The sequence below is a fragment of the Schistocerca serialis genome, chromosome 1 (genome assembly GCF_023864345.2).
Source record: "Schistocerca serialis cubense isolate TAMUIC-IGC-003099 chromosome 1, iqSchSeri2.2, whole genome shotgun sequence".
NCBI lineage: Eukaryota > Metazoa > Arthropoda > Insecta > Orthoptera > Acrididae > Schistocerca > Schistocerca serialis.
Genome location: NC_064638.1, coordinates 651,023,962 through 651,044,498, shown reverse-complemented (window position 1 = coordinate 651,044,498; position 20,537 = coordinate 651,023,962). Strand labels below are relative to the sequence as shown.

Genomic DNA, 20,537 nt, shown 5'->3' with positions numbered 1-20,537 from the left:
TTGATCACTTGGTAAAGCAATTTTTGTTTGTCATTTTGTTGAGTATGTATCATATCAAGAATTTACTGCAGTCTGTATTAAGGTGCCACGTGAACTGTGTACTGGATATCATAACTGCATTTGAAATTTACCACAAATTGCACTGGGTAATTTTTATTCTTACTCTTAGTTTGTTGGTAATGTTAGGTAGTTTTCAAGTTTCAGTTTTTCTGCACATCCTGTCAAATATTTGCTCCCTCTCTGGTAGTGCACTGTGTAAGCAGACTGATGAAATGAGAATACACTTGGCAGGTTATCTTGGTTTCTCAAAATGTGAGTTTTCTAGAAGCACACACAAAATCTCCGCATAATGGAGCAGCATCAGAGATATCCATTTGCTTGGAGCAGTATCTCCCTCTGATAAATAACTACTTGTGAAACTGGACCCAAAACCACCCTGACATCATATTTCATCTGTTCTCTTTCAATATAAAGCTGCAACCCATCAATCTCCAGTTTGAACATATTCCAACATTATTCTTACGCTATCAAAAGCTTGCTAAATAACAAATGCAACATGCCCCCAATCACTCATACCATCAGAGATGGTATCATTTCTTTCTCTGTTACTGACTGACACACACACACACACACACACACACACACACACACACACACACACACAGTGCAGTCACATTAAAGTGACAACACGTCAAAAGCCTGAATAACCACCTTTTGCAGCACAGACATGCAGAAAGAGAGTCTGTGATGTTCTGAGAAGTCCTGACAGGGATGTGGAGCCATGCTGACTCCAGTGCCACACCAGCTGCACTAGGTTTCTCCGTTGAAGATCCATGGCACGAACAGATTCTTGATTGGGTTTTATATCTTGGAAGTTTGGTAGCCAGGGGAGTAAACTCATCCTGGTGCTCTTTAAACCCAAATGTGCAATGCAAGCAGTGCAATGTGTTGCACTGTCCTGCTGGTCAATGCCACTGTGCCAACAAAAAAACAAACTGCATGTAGGGTAGGACATAGTCCCCATGGGTAGATGCGTACTTCTATTGATTTTCACTGTACCTTCCAGAACAATGAGATCACCCAAAAAATGTCATGAAAATATTCCCTAGACCCTAACACTCCCTACTCTGGCTTGGATCCTTCTGACGATTGTTGCAGGGCCATACATGTCAACAGCCATCTGTCTGGTAGAGCATAAAACCTGATTCATCCGAAAAGGCCATCTGTCACCACTCAGCGGACATCCAATTGTGGTACTGGCATGCAAATTCCAGTCTCCACTGCTGATTAACCAGACTCAAGCTGCGGAGGCCCTTATGCAACATTTGCAAAACAGTCACTGAGGTCAAACTGTTGGTAGCCCCTTGGTTTATCTGGGCAGTCAGTTTCTCAACAGTTACATATCTATTTGTCCGTACACATCTCTGTAGCCATCGTTCATCCCTGTCACCCCTGTGGTGCACCACAGTTGCCTTGGCACCTGTTTTAGATAGCATCATTTTGTCATGCATGGATTACTTTAACCACAGTTTACAAACTTAGCTTCCACCCTTTTGGACGTCGTGCCCCCGTGGATGTCAGATAAATCAATCCATTTCCACATTACAACAATGACTGCACTGTTTTCCACAGCCCCCGACATGATTTATATACCCTCCACTGCTAGTGCTGCCACCTGCCATCTGTGAGTAGTTATTGCATGTTGACATCAAACATGTGACTGGACCTTGTAATATTAGCTATTTTACACAGTTGCAAAAAAAAAAAAAAAAAAAAGGATATAGGATTACATACTTTCTCCTTGACCTTGGTCACTGTACACCAGCTGTTCTGCTAGCTATACAGGTCACTGAGTACTACCAAAATGCTTCCTATAGCTCAGTCCTTAAATTTATTGCAACTGCCCAATATTTCTTCATTATTCTCACAGCTAATGTCAGTGTTTGGTGTTCCATCTAAATAGATTTTTTTTCCAAGCAAACCTATACAACATAGTGTTCCAGTACTCTACAACTTAATTAAGAACACGTTCTCAATAATTTTACATTTGGGTGCAGATTACCATCTCCATAGACATTGGTTATGGCACAGACTTGTATTAATGACCAATGAGAGGTTAATCTGCCACACAAATGAGAACCTAAATGCTAAGGAGCTGTAGTATCTGGGTAGGGCCAAGAACGTTTGTTGGTTTTGTACATCCTAAGGGCACACAATAGCACAACCATTACCATCTATACATTTATACTTGAAGTTTCGTTACAAAATAAACTATTCACAGAAACTCATCACTAATTTATCAGTAATGTTGTTGTTGTTGTGGTCTTCAGTCCTGAGACTGGTTTGATGCAGCTCTCCATGCTACTCTATCCTGTGCAAGCTTTTTCATCTCCCAGTACCTACTGCAACCTACATCCTTCTGAATCTGCTTAGTGTATTCATCTCTTGGTCTCCCTCTACGATTTTTACCCTCCACGCTGCCCTCCAATACTAAATTGGTGATCCCTTGATGCCTCAGAATATGTCCTACCGACCGAACCCTTCTTCTGGTCAAGTTGTGCCACAAATTTCTCTTCTCCCCAATCCTATTCAATACTTCCTCATTAGTTATGTGATCTACCCATCTAATCTTCAGCACTCTTCTGTAGCACCACATTTCGAAAGCTTCTATTCTCTTCTTGTCCAAACTATTTATCGTCCATGTTTCACTTCCATATATGGCTACACTCCATACGAATACTTTCAGAAATGACTTCCTGACACTTAAATCAATACTGGATGTTGGAAACATGTTGGTTGGAGTTAGATATAGTGGGAATTAGGGATGTGAAGTTGCAGGAAGAACAGGACTCCAGGTCTATTGAGTACAGTGTTATTAAGCACGAATCCAGCTGGTTGGGTTCTGGCAGGATCACAATTCCTTACTTCCTTACTTCCTCCTCCCCCTTTCCCTCCCCCAAATATAATTTGCTGTCACTCCCACTTTCAACATACCACAGTTGCCTTGAATTTAATAACAGAATATATAAACATTTTATAAAAATATTACAGTAACACTTCATATATCACTTTAGTGTAACTTACAATAATAATAGTTTATACAATATTAAGTCAATTTGTATGCTCACTATTATCAGTATTTCACTCAGCACTATGAGTGTGAACACAGACCTGCTGACTATAGACATGTGAGCTTATAAATGAGAAGAACCCTGTTTTAGCCGGCCGCGGTGGTCTCGCAGTTCTAGGCGCTCAGTCCGGCACCGCGCGACTGCTACGGTCGCAGGTTCGAATCCTGCCTCGGGCATGGATGTGTGTGATGTCCTTAGGTTAGTTAGGTTTAAGTAGTTCTAAGTTCTAGGGGACTGATGACCACAGATGTTAAGTCCCATAGTGCTCAGAGCCATTTGAACCATTTGAACCCTGTTTTGTTTTTCCAACTACTTTTGGAATAGTTACTCATGATGTTTTTCTTTTTTCCCCTAGTGGAGTGTCTTTCTTGTCCTGTCATGCCTTACTAAACTTCTTGAGGTGTCAGTTTTATTTGTGGAATTGTGAACAGTGTCAGATTTGTTGTTGACAGCGGGTATGACCAGACTGTGAATGGAATGTCCCCTGGAGTCATTCAAGTTGCAAACACATTCATGTGAACTAGCTCTCAAACAAGCAACTATAAAGTGTTCTGTGGCATATATAGCTTGTTGTTTTCTAGATCTCTCTCATTTTAGATGGTTTTCACACTCTTTTATTTTCTGAAAATTATCAAAGTTACCTGGAAATTAATATATTCAGTAAAATCATCTTTTTCTTGGGGGGGGGGGGGGGGGGGGGGGGGGGGGAGATCACACACCGGCCCCTTCGATCTGTAGGGGTAATGCAGGAGTAGGTCTTACAACGAATAATAAATAGGAATGCAGGTGAGATACTCCAGACAATGTAGGTATCACGTTATCATAGTCAAGATGGAAACAAAACCCAAAACAGAAGTAACCACACATAGGAGAAAACAGACTCAGAGAAATGAATGAAAGGCGAAGCTGCCTGGTAGAATTTTGCCCAGACTGGAATTTATCATTACTACCCTTGGTTTAACAATAATGAAGTATGGGTTTATAAGTGGAAGATACCTTAAATCAACTTTTCAGATACATTACCTAATCATATGCCAGAGATTTCAAAACCAAATTTTCAACTGCAAAACAAGAGACAGATGTGAACAATAATTCTGTGGTCATGAACTGCAGGTTAACACAGAGAGTATAAAAGGCAGCATTAGGTAATAAGTGACAAACAGGGAAAAGGAATACAACAGAAGACTAATGGGTAGCTATGAGAGATAAATAGTGAAGCCAGCAGAGAATCCAACAGGCAAAAAGACAAAGATATTTAAGACAATTGGCAAAGAAATAAACTAATAAAACATTGAAAGTAAAATAGGCAAGAGGTAATACAGAGAGACTGAATGATATGCAAAATGGTTAAGCAAATATGGGCAACCTATAACTACAGAACGGACTGACAACATTGAAAATTTGTGTTGGACCATGACTTGAACCTGGATTTCCTGCTGGCTGCGAGTGATCACCTTAAAACCATTTTGGGTATCCATGCATGTTTCACAACCAGACCCAAACTTCTAAATGTGGCTGTCGACACATAATTAACTTGCATTCGTACACTTACTGTAATTCCGGTACAGGGGAGACATTTAATCAAAAGTTGCTAGCCTCATAGCGGCAGAAAAACATGATATTGCAGTGCCTATGTTTGTAAGAAGTATGATGCAATGTTCCTTTGGACATGCATTTCACAGTTGTTGCCTGTATTCACAACTGCAAACACGTTTCTTATATATCATAATGACTGTAGTGACCGCAATGCCTGTTCCTTGAGACATCTTTGCATGTCCGAAGGAACATTGCATCGTACTTCTACATCTACATCTATACTCTGCTAACCACAGTGAAGTGCATGGAAGAGAGTGCACCCCTTTCTACCAATTAATCAGGTTTCTAATCATTCCATTTGTGTGAGGAGTGAAGGAGGAATGATTGTCTGAATGCCTGTGTTTGTACTGTTATTATTCTAATCTTGTTGTGGTACCTACGTGTGTGGCTTTGTGTGACCTATGTGTCATAGGCAGTTGTTGCATATACCTAGAGACATCACTGGAAGACGGTTCTTGAAACTTTGTTAGTAGACTTTCTCGGGATCTTTGCATCTATCTTCAAGAGTCCGCCAGTTCAGCTTCTTCAACATTCCTGTGACACTCTCCCAAGGGCCAAGCAAATCTGAGACCATTCATGAAGCCCCCATTAGTCCTATTTGGTAGAGGTACTGCAGACTAGAGCAACATTCTAGAATGGGTCATAAGAATGATTTGCACTTCCCCAGTATTTTACCAATAAACCGAAGTCTACAACCTACTTGAGCCATGATACCATCTGATTTACACACAACTAAGCCTGTGTCATCATTCTATTTAACATCTCTATGAAGTGTTAGACCCACGTATTTGTAAGGGTTGGGCGATTCCAACTGTGACTCACTGGTATTATGGTCGTAGGATACTTCTTTCTTTTTCTCTCTCTCTCTCTCTCTCTCTCTCTCTCTCTCTCTCTCTCTCTCTCTCTCTCTCTCTCTCTCTCTTTTTTAAGTGCACAGTTTTACATTTCTGAACATTTAAAGCAAATTGCCAATCTTTGCACCACTTTGATATCTTATTAAGATCTGACTGAAAATTTATACAGTTTCTTTCAGACAGTACTTCATTATAGATAACAGCATCATCTGCAAAATGCCTGAAGTTACTACTAATATCGTCCACAAGGTCATTAATATACAACGAAAACAGCAAGATCCAAACACACTTCCTGGGGCACACCAAAAGTTACTTCTATATCTGACAATCAATCTCCATCCAAGATAACATGCTGCATCCACCCTACCAAAAAGTTCTCAATCCAGTCGCAAATTTCATGTTGCCCCATATGATCGTACTTTTGACAATAAGCATAGTTATGGTACCGAGTCAAATACTTTTCAGAAATCAAGAAATACTCCTACCTGACTGCCTTAATCCAAGCTTACAGTGTGTCAAGTCAGAAAATTGCAAATTGTTTCACATGTTTGATGTTTTCAGAATCCATGCTAGCTGGCATGAAGGAGGTCATTCTGTTCGAGGTACTTCATTACGTTCAGCCCAAAATATGTTCTAAGATTCTACAACAAAGCAATGTCACTTATCCTGGACAGTAGTTTTGTGGATCACTTCTACTGTCCTTTTGCTTTACTACCCTCAATTTCAGTTTCTGTCTGATTCACAAAGGACAGGACACCAACATCAGTGCCACTAACAGCCTTTACATAACACACAGAATTTCTTTGGGTTTTGTGAAAGACCATTTCACAATATTCTGCAATGATAGTCATTGAGGGCTTCAGGCATTGCTCTCGTAAGAGCCAAATGCATTTTATGCAGCATCTCTCTATCTATAGTCATATGCATTGTTTTACACCTATTATGCAGTAGTATCTGTTTCTTTAGAACTTTTTTTCCAGTGATTCCATATCATGGAGAATCCCTCCCATTATGAATTGTTCTCCGGGTATGCATCTAACCAGTGCATGATCAACTATTCTTTTACTTGAGCCATAGTTCCTCTAAATGCTCCTGCCCTGTGCTGAATTTTTCAAGTTCCTCACTGAGATATGACACCACTGAGCTTTCATCTAGTTTAATGAACACATATATCTTTCTGGTTGTTTTAGTTGTTCTTTCGTAATCATTGTTAGCCAACAGAATCACAGTCACTGGTACCAGCATCGATGTGGAGGTCCTCAGAAAGATCAGGTCTATTTGTTGTCATTAGACCCAACATACCTCCACCATCAGTGGGGTTATGAACTATCTGTACTTGGCAGCTTTCAGAGAAGGCATTTACGATGTCTTATCATGCCCACAACTAACAAAACTTTGATTTTACAAATTGATTGTAGGATGATTATAGTCTCCACTAATGATTTCAGAATGATCACGGAAGTTACGTACAAGAGAACTGAGGTTTTATCTAAAATTTTTGGTTACATTAGGAGGTGAGTCTGGTGACTGATAAAAGGGTCAAATTACCACTTTACGCCCGCACCTGATTCTGAGTCTTGCCCAATCAATCTCACATGTAACTTCAATTCCTATCTTTGTGGATTTGAGTTTATTGTCTACTGCAACAAATATACCACACCCCTTTTCCATAAGCCTATCTTTTTTATATACATTTAAATTTCTCCCAAAATCTCACTGCTGTCAATTTCAGGTTACAATGAGCTTTCTGTATCTAGTATTATATGAGCTTCACTGCTTTTTGGGAATACTTCAAAAGATGGACTTTGTTGAGAATGCTTCAGCAGTTAACCGCTAGGATTTTAATACTTTCACCTGTGGGAGGCATTCCTTTTGATCTTACATTGATGCTTATGGGTTACTTACAGCTGTTATTACATGGGTTAGCTGGAGAGTTGCCCAAAGTAAAAAAACATTGTGTATACCTCATACAGAGTCAGCTGGTTAGGTAGCAGCCTCTGATGTATAATGTATGCCTTACCAATTTAGGGGAACCCTACAACCCTCAACCCTAAGGCGGAAGTCGAGGAAGTCACAGGCTACCTTGTAGAAGTCTCTGGTTCAGTACTTCCACTTGACTCAGAATCAATGGGTCAGATCAGTTCTAGCGACAATGCTGCAAACTGAGAGCTGGTCTTCTCACTATACTCTGCCAGTATGCTGAAATGATCCAATTACAACCTCGAAGTCCAGAACACAGGCATAATTAGTTCCGTGCACCACAATATGCAGTTGGTTGCACATTCTTCCTTCAATGGCTGCCAAAACAGCCTCTTCAACATGTTGCATGAGGCCCCCAGGCATACACACTGAGTGCATCTGGTGTCCTTTCCTGTCCTGCGAGAAAAATTTGACAGAACACTGAAAGACCTAAGTCAAAATGTGGCACATGGAGGAATAGACAACATTCCCTCATAATTCTTAAAATACTTGGGACAATATGGTGATGAAACCATTCCACTTGGTATGCAAGATATATGATACAAGCAAGATATCCAAAGACTTCAAGAAGAAGTCCATTACAAATAAGGCAGATTCTAATACGCGTGAATATTACCAACCCATCAGCTTAATCAGACGCAGCTGCCAAATACTGATACAAATTATTTATAGAACAATGAAGAGACTAGTAGCTGATCTCAGGGCAGATCAGTTTGGACTACAAAGGAATGTAAGAATACATGAGGTAATACTGACTTATTTTAGAAGATAAACTAAGAAAATTCAAACCGATTTTAATGCTTTAGCAGATTTTGAGATGTTTTGACAATACTGATTGGAATGCATTCTACGAAATTCTAAAGGCAGTTGAGACAAAGAATAGAAAAAGAAATGTTATCTACAACTAGCAGAGAAATGAGATTGCTCTTACAGAGTTGAAGGACACAAAAGGGAACCAATAGTTAGGAAGGAAATGATAGAATTGCCCATGTTATTCAATTTGTACACTGAGTATGAGTAAGGGAAAACCAAGAAGAAATGTGGAAAGAAGCCTGAAGTTCAAGGGCAAGAAAAACTTTGAGGTTTGCCAGTAAAACTGTCGCTCTGCAGCAACAGTGATAATTAAACAGAATGGTAGTGTCCTGAAAAAGAGGTTACGAGATGAATAACAAAAGTAAAACAAGTATAAAGGAATGCAATCAAATTAAACTAGACAATTGTGAGGGAATTAGATCAGGAAATGAGACACTGAAAGCAGTAGATGAGTTCTGCTATTTGGGCAGCAAAATGACTGACATGGCAAAAGCAGAGAGGATATAAAATATAAACTGGCAGCAGCAATAAAAGCATTTCTGAAAAAGATAAATTTGTTAACTTCTAATATAAATTAGAAATTTAGGAAATCTTTTCTACAATTTTTGACTGCAGTGTACCATTGAAGGAAGTGAAGTGAGAAGAGAACAGAAGCTTTTAAAGCACAAGCATATTGAAATTTAGATAGGTAGATCTGTTCAAAAGGAAAGAGGATAGAAGCTTTTGAAATATGGTGCTGAAGAAGAATAATGAAAATTAGATGGACAGAGCTCAAAATTAACGACATGGTTCAAAATTAAATGCGAAACAAAAGAAATTTATCGCACAACTAGACTAAAAGAAAGAATTGGTTGATAGCACACATCATGAGGCATCAAGAAACTGTCACTTTGGTAATGGAGAAAATTAATTGTACAAAGGGACCATGGCTTGACTACAAAGCAGGTTCAAATGAATGTAGGTAGCAGTAGTTGCGCAGAGATAGATTTGTGTGGAGAGCTGAATAAAATAAATCTTTGCATTGAAGATAACATCAAAAACTACTGCCCGAGATGAACTAATTTCCATGATAAAAATTAAATTTGTGAATTGGATCCGATTTCTTTGATGAATTTTATTTGCACATTTTGTTCCATATTTTTCTTTTACTCATATTTGTTTTCTTTTATGGCTAAACACAACTGATTACTGTTTTTTTCCACTTTACAGCGGTTTAGTTTTACACTTTGAGTTGGGCTTGGAAATACATATGGAGACAGCAACCAATGATGATATGAAGAACAGAAATTTGAATACAAATCTACTCTGAAGTCCCATGATTTCTGAATGAGAATTCATTTCATGTTTCTTTATTTGTAGTGTTTAGATTATTTCTTGCCTACTGGAATATTCTGCACAGCCTTCTTTGATGTAAAAATCTTTGCTCAAGTTAAAATGAAGTTTAATTAGTTTTTGTGACTGCTGTAGTACAGAAACTGTGAGTGCATAACTTAAGTTTTATCTGTAGTAATGTTTTCTAAATATGTCATACATGTCTGCTGTTGTATAGTGTAGTGTATCTTTACAGAATCTATTGTTAAAATTTTGAAATTGACTACACAAACCTGAGTAAGAGTACTCTTTGCAGCTGACAAAAGTATGCACGACAGGAATGCAGCTACACCAGAAAGTGCATTGTGACATGCACTGGTGTTGTTCTAAAAACATTTTCATGAATACATTTAAATCAAAATTATAGCTGTGACAGATCTGCCGATACTCGAGCAATATAGATGTGTCAACCAAAACTTGCAGTACCACCCACTGGCATTGACCTGTGACGTAACTGTGCCATATTGTGTGACAGTGTGGTGTATTAGAAATTGACCATGTTTGCAGAAGGGGTGATGTGAGTATGTGGTGGCATTCCAAGGTGGGACATTTATGTTTCTAAAGTGTTTGTGAGTGATTCAATGGATAGCTTGAATGCTGTTCATAAGAATAATATTGGAAATCTTTGTGGCAGTTCATCAGTGACTTATTTTTATGTTGGCAGTTATGGGCAAAAGATTCATTTTCCTGTTTGGAATTATTAGCACAGTGTGTTGTTTATGGTTGGAGATATAATTTTATGTTCTGTTTCTTGTTAGTTTTTTGATGTAATGAATTTCATGAGGAGGTCACTATATGCCACACTGGAGGATGATATGGACACTATGATTAAATCCTTACAATTGTCACATTTAACTGTCGATATGTGAAGTGTCATGTTTGTGGAGAAGGTATGAGACTGACCATAGTTGCTGCATCTAAAACCAGGGATCATATGTGGTGCTTTCAATGATGCATCTCAGACCAGGGACCATATGTGGTGCTGTCAATGGGACAACAGTTGGCATTCTATCTGGAAGGGTTCTTGGTTTCAGAATGCTAGGGTGGCCATTTGAGAAATTGTGCTAATGACATATTGTTTTAGCTATCATTCATCAACTGAGGTTTCTGCTCACGAGATGGGCATCAGCAATCGACATTGTTAGATTGGTTTTCTTTTCCTAGGAAGGTGTGTGTGGAATTTAATAAGTAAAAGGGTATAAGGGCACACTCGGGTATTTCAGGTGCTCTAGCTGACATTTTGAATCTGTGATGGCATAGATAAAGTTGGGGAGAGTGTAAGTGTGTTGTGGGAACATGGGTATAGGGAGCTGTTGTTTCAGGTGCAGGGTTTTCTGAATGGTTGTTAGGGTGGTATGTAGATGGATAAAACAGGTTTAACTGAGGAATAAATCAAGGAGTGGACTGCTGTTGCATCTCATTCATTGTCTGTTTATAGAGACTGGGGTATCAGAATTGTAAGTGGAATTTAAGAATTACTGGATTGGTGCTTGTACTAATACACTAGTAGGATTCTGGAGAGAGGGGGCGGGTGTTAAATCTGTGACGGGGGGGAAAGAGACGTTCTCCAACCTTGCAGTCTCATCCAAATGAGTACTGTTGGAGGAAGAATGCACCGGATTATTTCTGTTCGTTTAAGAGCATGTTCATGGTTATAGGGAAAATGTGTAGGCCGAAGGACATAAGTTGAATACATGGGGCAAAGTGTTTCACTGAGTTCGGGTTGATTTGTAAAGATTGATTTTTGGTTTGGTTTGTTATTTGGTGGTGTCTGATTGGGTGTGGGGAAGGCTTGGAGGTAGTGGGGGCTGAAGATTGTTGTAGGTTATTTTGTCTGGAATGTTTTGCAGTTCCCCCCCCCCCCCCCCCCTCCAAAGGTGTGAACAATATTATTTTTTTGCTAGTTATGCTTTTATTTGGGTAGTGTGTTTACAACAGGTATTAGCAGGTTGGAAGATGGTAGTTTGGAGGGGGTGGTTTGGGAGGAATGCGCGGCATTTATGGTTTTGTGTGTTTGTGTGGGGATAGAATGCACACATAATTGTTTGTTTCTTGTATATCAAAATCTGTATTAATCCAATTTTCTATGAATTTTTGGGTTGCATTGTTAGCCGTAAGTAATTATGTTTGTTTGTCATTGGTAGGTAGCGACGAATTTGTTTCAACTACATTGGTAAGATTAGTTTTTAGATATTAGCTCTATGAGTTTTGGTTTTGTGGTACCGCAGTCTTCATTTTAGCTACACAGCATAGGTGAAGTGTTCAATACTGGATTCGTGAAGCTGTGTGTGGTTTTGTGGTATCATGGACTAGGTTCAAGTTATACAGGTCAAATGATATTTCCGGCACTAATTTTGTAGCTATTTGTGTTCATGGTACTGCAAACTTCAGCTGAGCTTAACAGATCACGTGAAATTTCTGATACCAGTTTTTCTTCAGGTTTTCTAATAGAAGTTTAGTTGACATGTGGAATAATCGGGACTACTGCCAGATGTTTTTGTCCTATGGCACAACATTTCAGCCACGTAACTCGTTGCCTTCTTCAGGTGCTACCTGAGACAGCCATATTGGAGGATCTTGTCCAGTATTTATGCCCAGAGGGCACTGGGTGCTCGCTCAATGTCCTTGACCAGTGCATGGAATCTAGGTTTTACAATGCACAATGCACTTACAGATTGTGCTGTGCAGCCAAGACTAATAATCCATTCTCTTAATGTCTATTCTGACATACCTATCTCTCCTACTTCTCAAACTTCACAGCAGCTCTCCTGTATATATTGCCAGATGGGATACTACAGAGAAATGGCTAACACACAGTCTAGGAGATCTTTTCAGAAAGAATTTTTCAGTCTTCTGTGGAGCTATGCAGCTTTTTGAAGCTTCCTAGTAGATTAAAACTGTGTGTCACACTGGGATCCAAACACAGAACAGGCAATGCTTTTACCGAATGAGCTATCAATTCAAGATCCATACTGGAAACCCCCCCCCCCCCCCATGAAACATAGACCTTTAGCCATACCGTAGGTGCAACCACAACGGAGGGGTATCTGTTGAGAGGCCAGACAAATGTATGGTTCATGAAGAGGGGCAGCAGCCTTTTCAGTAGTTGCAGGGGCAACAGTCTGGATGATTGACTGATCTGGCCTTATAACACTAACCAAAACGGCCTTGCTGTGGTGGTACTGCAAACGGCTGAAACCAAGGGGAAACTACGACCATAATTTTTCCCGAGGGCATGCAGCTTTACTATATGGATAAATGATGATGGTGTCCTCTTGGGTAAAATATTCCGGAGGTAAAATAGTCGCCCATTCGGATCTCCGGGCGGGGACTACTCAGGAGGACTTCGTAATCAGGAGAAAGAAAACTGGCGTTCTACGGATCGGAGCGTGGAATGTCAGATCCCTTAATGGGGCAGGTAGATAAGAAAATTTAAAAAGGGAAATGGATAGATTAAAGTTAGATATAGTGGGAATTAGTGAAGTTCGGTGGCAGGAGGAACAAGACTTTTTGTCAAGTGAATACAGAGTTATAAATACAAAATCAAATAACGGTAATGCAGGAGTAGGTTTAATAATGAATAAAAAAATAGGAGTTCAGGTAAGCTACTACAAACAACATAGTGAACGCATTATTGTGGCCGAGATAGACACGAAGCCCACGCCTACAACAGTAGTACAAGTCTATATGCCAACTAGCTCTGCAGATGACGAAGAAATTGAAGAAATGTATGATGAGATAAAAGAAATTATTCAGATAGTGAAGGGAGATGAAAATTTAATAGTCATGGGTGACTGGAATTCGACAGTAGGAAAAGGAAGAGAAGGAAACGTAGTAGGTGAATATGGATTGGGGCTGAGAAATGAAAGAGGAAGCCGCCTGGTAGAATTGTACACAGAGCACAACTTAATCATAGCTAACACTTGGTTCAAAAATCATAAAAGGAGGTTGTATACATGGAAGAACACTGGAGATAATGACAGGTTTCAGATAGATTATGTAATGGTAAGACAGAGATTTAGGAACCAGGTTTTAAATTGTAGGACATTTCCAGGGGCAGATGTGGACTCTGACCATAATCTATTGGTTATGAACTGTAGATTAAAACTGAAGAAACTGCAAAAAGGTGGTAATTTGAGGAGATGGGACCAGGATAAACTGAAAGAACCAGGGGTTGTAGAGAGTTTCAGGAAGAGCATAAAGGAACAATTGACAAGAATGGGGGAAAGAAATACAGTAGAAGAAGAATGGATAGCTTTGAGGGATGAACTGGTGAAGGCAGCAGAGGACCAAGTACGTAAAAAGACGAGGGCTACTAGAAATCCTTGGGTGACAGAAGAAATACTGAATTTAATTGATGAAAGGAGAAAATATAAAAATGCAGTAAATGAAGCAGGCAAAAAGGAATACAAACGTCTAAAAATGAGATCGACAGGAAGTGCAAAATGGCTAAGCAGGGATGGCTAGAGGACAAATGTAAGGATCTAGAGGCTTACCTCACTAGGGGTAAGATAGATACTGCCTACAGGAAAATTAGAGAGACCTTTGGAGAAAAGAGAAACACTTGTATGAACATCAAGGGATCACATGGAAACCCAGTTCTAAGCAAAGAAGTGAAAGCAGAAAGGTGGAAGGAGTATATAGAAAATCTATACAGGGGTGGTGTTCTTGAGGACAATATTATGGAAATGGATGAGGAGGTAGATGAAGATGAAATGGGAGATATGATACTGGGTGAAGAGTTTGACAGAGCACTGAAAGACCTAAGTCGAAACAAGGCCCCGGGAGTAGACAACATTCCATTAGAACTACTGACGGCCTTGGGAGAGCCAGTCCTGACAAAACTCTACCATCCGGTGAGCAAAATGTATGAGACAGGCGAAATACCCTCAGACTTCACGAAGAATATAATAATTCCAATCCCAAAGAAAGCAGGTGTTGACATATGTGAAAAATACCGAATTATCAGTTTAATAAGTCACAGCTGCAAAACACTAACGTGAATTCTTTACAGACGAATGGAAAAACTGGCAGAAGCCGTCCTCGGGGAAGATCAGTTTGGATTCTGTAGAAATGTTGGAACATGTGAGGCAATACTGACCCTATGACTTATCTTAGAAGAAAGATTAAGGAAAGGCAAACCTACATTTCTAGCATTTGTAGACTTGGAGAAAGTTTTTGACAATGTTGACTGGAATAATCTCTTTCAAATTCTGAAGGTGGCAGGGGTAAAATACAGGGAGCGAAAGGCTATTTACAATTTGTATAGAAACCAGATGGCAGTTATAAGAGTCAAGGGACATGAAAGGGAAGCAGTGGTTGGGAAGGGAGTGAGACAGGGTTGTAGCCTCTCCCCAATGTTATACAATCTGTATATTGAGCAAACAGTAAAGGAAACAAAAGAAAAATTCAGAGTAGGTATTAAAATCCATGGAGAAGAAATAAAAACTTTAAGGTTTGCCGATGACATTGTAATTCTGTCAGAGACAGCAAAGGACCTGGAAGAGCAGTTGAATGGAATGGACCGTGTCTTGAAAGGAGGATATAAGATGAACATCAACAAAAGCAAAACGAGGATAATGGAATGTAGCCAAATTAAGTCGGGTGATGCTGAGGGAATTAGATTAGGAAATGAGGCACTTAAAGTAGTAAAGGAGTTTTGCTATTTGGGGGGCAAAATAACTGATGATGGTCGAAGTAGAGAGGATATAAAATGTAGACTGGCAATGGCAAGGAAAGCGTTTCTGAAGAAGAGAAATTTGTTAACATCGAGTATAGATTTAAGTGTCAGGAAGTCATTTCTGAAAGTATTTGTATGGAGTGTAGCCATGTATGGAAGTGAAACATGGACGATAAATAGTTTGGACTAGAAGAGAATAGAAGCTTTGAAAATGTGGTGCTACAGAAGAATGCTGAAGATTAGATGGGTAGATCACATAACTAATGAGGAGGTATTGAATAGGATTGGGGAGAAGAGTAGTTTGTGGCACAACTTGACCAGAAGAAGGGATCGGTTGGTAGGACATGTTCTGAGGCATCAAGGGATCACCAATTTAGTATTGGAGGGCAGTGTGGAGGGTAAAAGTCGTAGAGGGAGACCAAGAGATGAATACACTAAACAGATTCAGAAGAATCGAGGTTGAGGTTGCAGTAAGTACTGGGAGATGAAGAAGCTTGCACAGGATAGAGTAGCATGGAGAGCTGCATCAAACCAGTCTCAGGACTGAAGACCACAACAACAACTGAACCATTTGTTTACTTGACAGATAGCAAATAGAAAATGAGGTCAGTGACACACTTCTGATACATTACCACAAGCAGAACTGAGTGGAAACTATCAAGGCCAGACTGAATCAGCAATTAGTCATCAAATGTGTATGATGTGCAACGCATTTGGTATTTAATGGTGGACAACATGCTAACTACATTATTATTCATACTTAAGCAAGATCACTGACATAAAACTGGCTTCTCAAAACTGCGGAAAATTTATGCTTTGGTGGAAGTTACTATGGTCATACTAATTCTGTTATTAATTGCATTCCACGTTTCTTAATCTGAGTGTGTAGTGTACTCCATCAACTGACTTTGGAACAAATAAATAACTCTAAATACAACTTTTTTTTAATTAATTGGAAGAGGGACATACTGACCTTGCTGACACCACCCATCTGGTTTCAGCCATGACGTCATCAAAATCGTGACCTAAATCACTCATCAGAATCTAACATGTGCCACACACATGCCATAACAAGACTTATAATTATCCTCCTAACATGCGAATCAGCTTTCAACCTGACACATCCTGAACTATGCTATACATCAGTCTGCTAGCACAAACAAGATTTTATATTCACGTTCTTCAGCATCACCAACACCCAACCAAATATCATCTTCAGGTCTGATTGCATGTTTAGTATGCAAAAGCACATCTACTATGTTTCTAGATATTATTTGTACCTATGTTTATTTTTTTGAATGATCTAATGAAGACGTCAATTCATTGAGGGGAGAGGATAAATTGGAACATGTTGAACTCAAAATGTTACAATGTAAGAGTGCAACAATGATTTGGATCACATTGCATACTAGAGCTAAATAGGTGTGGTGGTGATGGTGAGTGTACTGCAGATTGTCATGCTGCTGTGGGCACTTTTTTTGTATGAAGATTAGGTTCACAGATTGGAATGTAGAGCTACTTCTCCCACCCTCCCTCCCTCCAAAATGAAGTTGTAATGAAAGATTCATTCTTACAACCTGTCACGGACTGTATGAAATAGGTAAATAACTTGTTGACAATAAACATCTAAACAAGGGAACTGGGAACTCATAAGATCAAATGTTCTGCGAACATTAGCAGTGTTTCATAAATGCAGGCTTACTAACACAAGCAGCACTCATGTTAAACTTAGGCCAGCTTAGTAAGCAGCCACCCAAAAAGTTAAAAATACAACTAACTGTAAAGATACCAGGTGCACTGAATTCCACCATACTTTGATGAAAGGCTTAAATGTATAGCTGTCTTTTTGTTGTGCAATTCAATGTCTCCCTGTATAATGAGTACCAATCTATCCTTTTCTTCATAGTGTCAATATCTTGTTTTCAACTATTTAACATAAACTAAAAAAGACATAAGTACATATTAAACTTCTTAAGAGCATACCTTGCTATTGATAACAGCAACTAAAGCAGCATAAACATGAGTAAAAGTGGGTGATGCAGCTTGGGCCTGTATAATAGACCGACACAACAATCCCCGGCCCCTAACAATATTTTCTCGAAGGAGTTCCCTAACAATTTTACCGATATTTCCCGTGTTAACTTTGTTGATGTGGCCATGAATAGACTTTTTAAGAGCCTCCCAAGCCAATCTCTGATAAGCAGCACTTGTTTTGTCTGTTATTTGGGCTTGCATCATTCTCAGTTTAGCTGGAGGGATATATGCACCTCCAGTTTTTGATGTAATCATATCGAGGGATTTTTTCTGCGGTGCTGGAGCTGCCGGTGGTTCCATTGTCACGTCTGCACTTTCGGTGGCTGTCGATTCACTAGTGGGTTTTGATCTGTTATCCAATACAGTACTACTGTCTTTCTTGGGGCTGCGATGGTCACTTCTCCTACTACTGTCTCTATAGTCAGTGTGTTTACTGCCAGCGTTTTTGTTATCTTTCCTGTCTGTATAAGACTTGTCTGAATAGCAATCCCTATTTCTATATTCAGACCTCTTAAATCTGAAATTTTCACCGTTATCATGGAAACTACGTGGATCTGAATAACATCTCTCATAACCGTCTTTGTCAGCCGAATAGTGTCTGTCGGAATCGCGTCTTTCACTTCGTTCATGACTGCTACCATACCTGTCTCTCACAGTCCTCGAATCTTCGTAGCGCCTGCTTCTACCTGAACCATTCTGCTCTGTCCTGCTGTACTGGTGGTTTTGAGTTTCATCATCAGCGAACGAAGCACTGCAATCCCTACTTCTGCTATTGCGTTCTTTATCCTTATACCTTGACCCTGAATTATTGCGGCGACTTTTATACTGATCATGTCTTTTCTGTTTCCTTCTTTCGCTGTCTTCTTTCCGGTAAGTTTCAGAACCCCTTCCGTCTTTGTCCGACAAACGATACGTCGCAGTTTCATTGCGGCTCATTGTGTCTGTTGCTTTCACTGATAAGCGAACTGTATAATCTGTAACACCATAACCAATGGAGGCCTACACCACACTCTTGAGATTACAAACATTCAATACTACGGTGCTCTGACACAGCATACGAAAAATTCGCATCAGTACGACGCTACTTATAACACTTCTAAACAACTTCTCGACAACAACACACACGGAAGCACAACAGGACACACCACTAACATAAACAACATTGCATTTGCAAAGAATTTAAGACACAGATATCTATAGAACCTCGGGAATGAACACTAATGTCATATCCAATGCGTGCAACCACAGCCTCGATTTTGCTACCTATTGCGTCAGCAGCGCGCCAAGCGGTCAGTAAGTAAAACAGTTCGGTGCGATCGTGAAAGCAAAAGCAAGCAGCAGTTATTTTGGTTTGTACAATGGTTTTTACAAATGGGGGCATAGGGTACCGCAATAGATTGCAGCAACAACAAGAAGAAGGTACCACATCTGTCCTTTTTTAGGTTTCCTAAGACCCTGAGAGGTAGACACCACACTATTACTAAACTGTATCGTCAGGATTCACTTGGAAACTACATTTATATTGTTAATTAATGTTTCGCCTTTGGAGCAGAAACTGGCTAGTGAAAAAAGACCCTGTTTACCTTTATGATAATGTTAAGTTTTGTTCGCTACACGCTGAACAAAATCAGCTCATGAATGCAAACAATAATAAACTCGTGTGGAATGCTGTAACCACATTGTTTGACTTCCCAAGTAAGCCATCTCAACTGACGAAGGAGAGTAAACTGCCATAAAGGTTCAATAATCTGTCTAAAGCAGTAAAACATTCCTATGGCACAGAAGCAGCGAGATCAACTCTCCATATTCCAACGCCAGAATCATCATCACAGACCTGTTTTGACGATGAAGTGATAAAAGTTAAGGGCAGTTATTCTTGTCTGGAAAAAGCGTGTGGAGTATCAGATCGCTAGCCTTCGTGCGAAACTGTTACGGAACAAGGAAAGTGCCTATCATTTTAAGTACAGACAGCAACAGAAACTGTATCAGAAGGATCAAGTGAAGACTATAGGAACCCTATACTTAAAAAAAAGATGCCCTTGATTTATTGTTAAGCCAGATTAGCATGCCATTTGCAAGATGGAAAGACGAAAATAAGCTGTTTGCGCCAAATTTATTATATTACAGCACTCAGGCATACAGATTCTGTCAGGGTGTTTTAAGTTTCCATCAGTGCGTACATTACAGAGGTATGTGGAAGGTATACAAATAAAATGTGGAGTAAGTGACAATATGTTCCACCTTTTAAAGCAGAAGTTTCAGCATTTCTCCAGTACTGATAAACTAGTGCAAATGTCATTGTATGTAAGTCTCTTAACAGCAAATTTAACATTTGACAGCACTTCTCTCAGTGTTATTTGCTTCGAGGACTTGGGATTTACACTCACAGTATATTTCTCCCACTATTTGGCAGATGCTTGCCCCTCTTAGAATAATATAAAAATGAAGATCGTACTTGTGACAACAGGCGACAATGACTAAAACAAAGTATGCCTACAGAACGACAAATGTGGCATCGATCCCTTTTGCATGTGCTTCTTACCTGTGAATCTATGTGTTTATATTCCTTTGACATCAACATGGTAATCTGCAGTTCTATCCAAACTCACAGGTATTTCTTCACGAATGTATTGTAACGTGCCACTGGATTCATTATTTTTATCCCTACTTGCGCTTATTGTAGAATCATTTTTAGAAACATCTATGTCTTCTGATATTACACTAACTCTTGGAGGCAAAAAAATAGTTCAAATATTCCGTAAATCACATAGGGAAGGGATGCTTGGACCGCTAGTGCCGCTCCGGCTGTCAAATGGTGACGACTTTTACAGCAGTGAGTGTCGCGACTGTTAGACTGTGATGTGTACTGAGAGAAATTTACTGCACCACGAAAACGCCTGGCTGCATTGATGTTTCGAGCCAGAAATTAATATTAAGTGATCATACCATTCTGAAGTAACTGTTAATATGTGTACTACGCTGGGCTACTCCCATATCGCTTGCCTATTCTCATTTCACTTGCTTTCTTTGTTATTTTTTGTTTGTTTTTATATTTGCTGCTGGAATTTACTTATTTTT

General features: G+C 39.5%; 1 protein-coding gene across 2 annotated transcripts in view; it reads right to left on the bottom strand.

The window, feature by feature from the left end:
* LOC126479065 (pre-mRNA-splicing factor CWC22 homolog) overlaps positions 1-18,701 on the bottom strand; it is a 136,800-nt gene extending 118,099 nt beyond the window's left edge. The window contains exon 1 of one of the 2 annotated variants that reach the window (XM_050103753.1): positions 17,409-18,701. In XM_050103753.1, the coding sequence (XP_049959710.1) occupies positions 17,409-18,395 (987 nt within the window). In that variant the 5' untranslated portion in view covers positions 18,396-18,701. The remainder of the gene's footprint in view (positions 1-17,408) is intronic. The other variant, XM_050103752.1, reaches the window with a different exon arrangement.
* Positions 18,702-20,537: the final 1,836 nt, after the last annotated feature.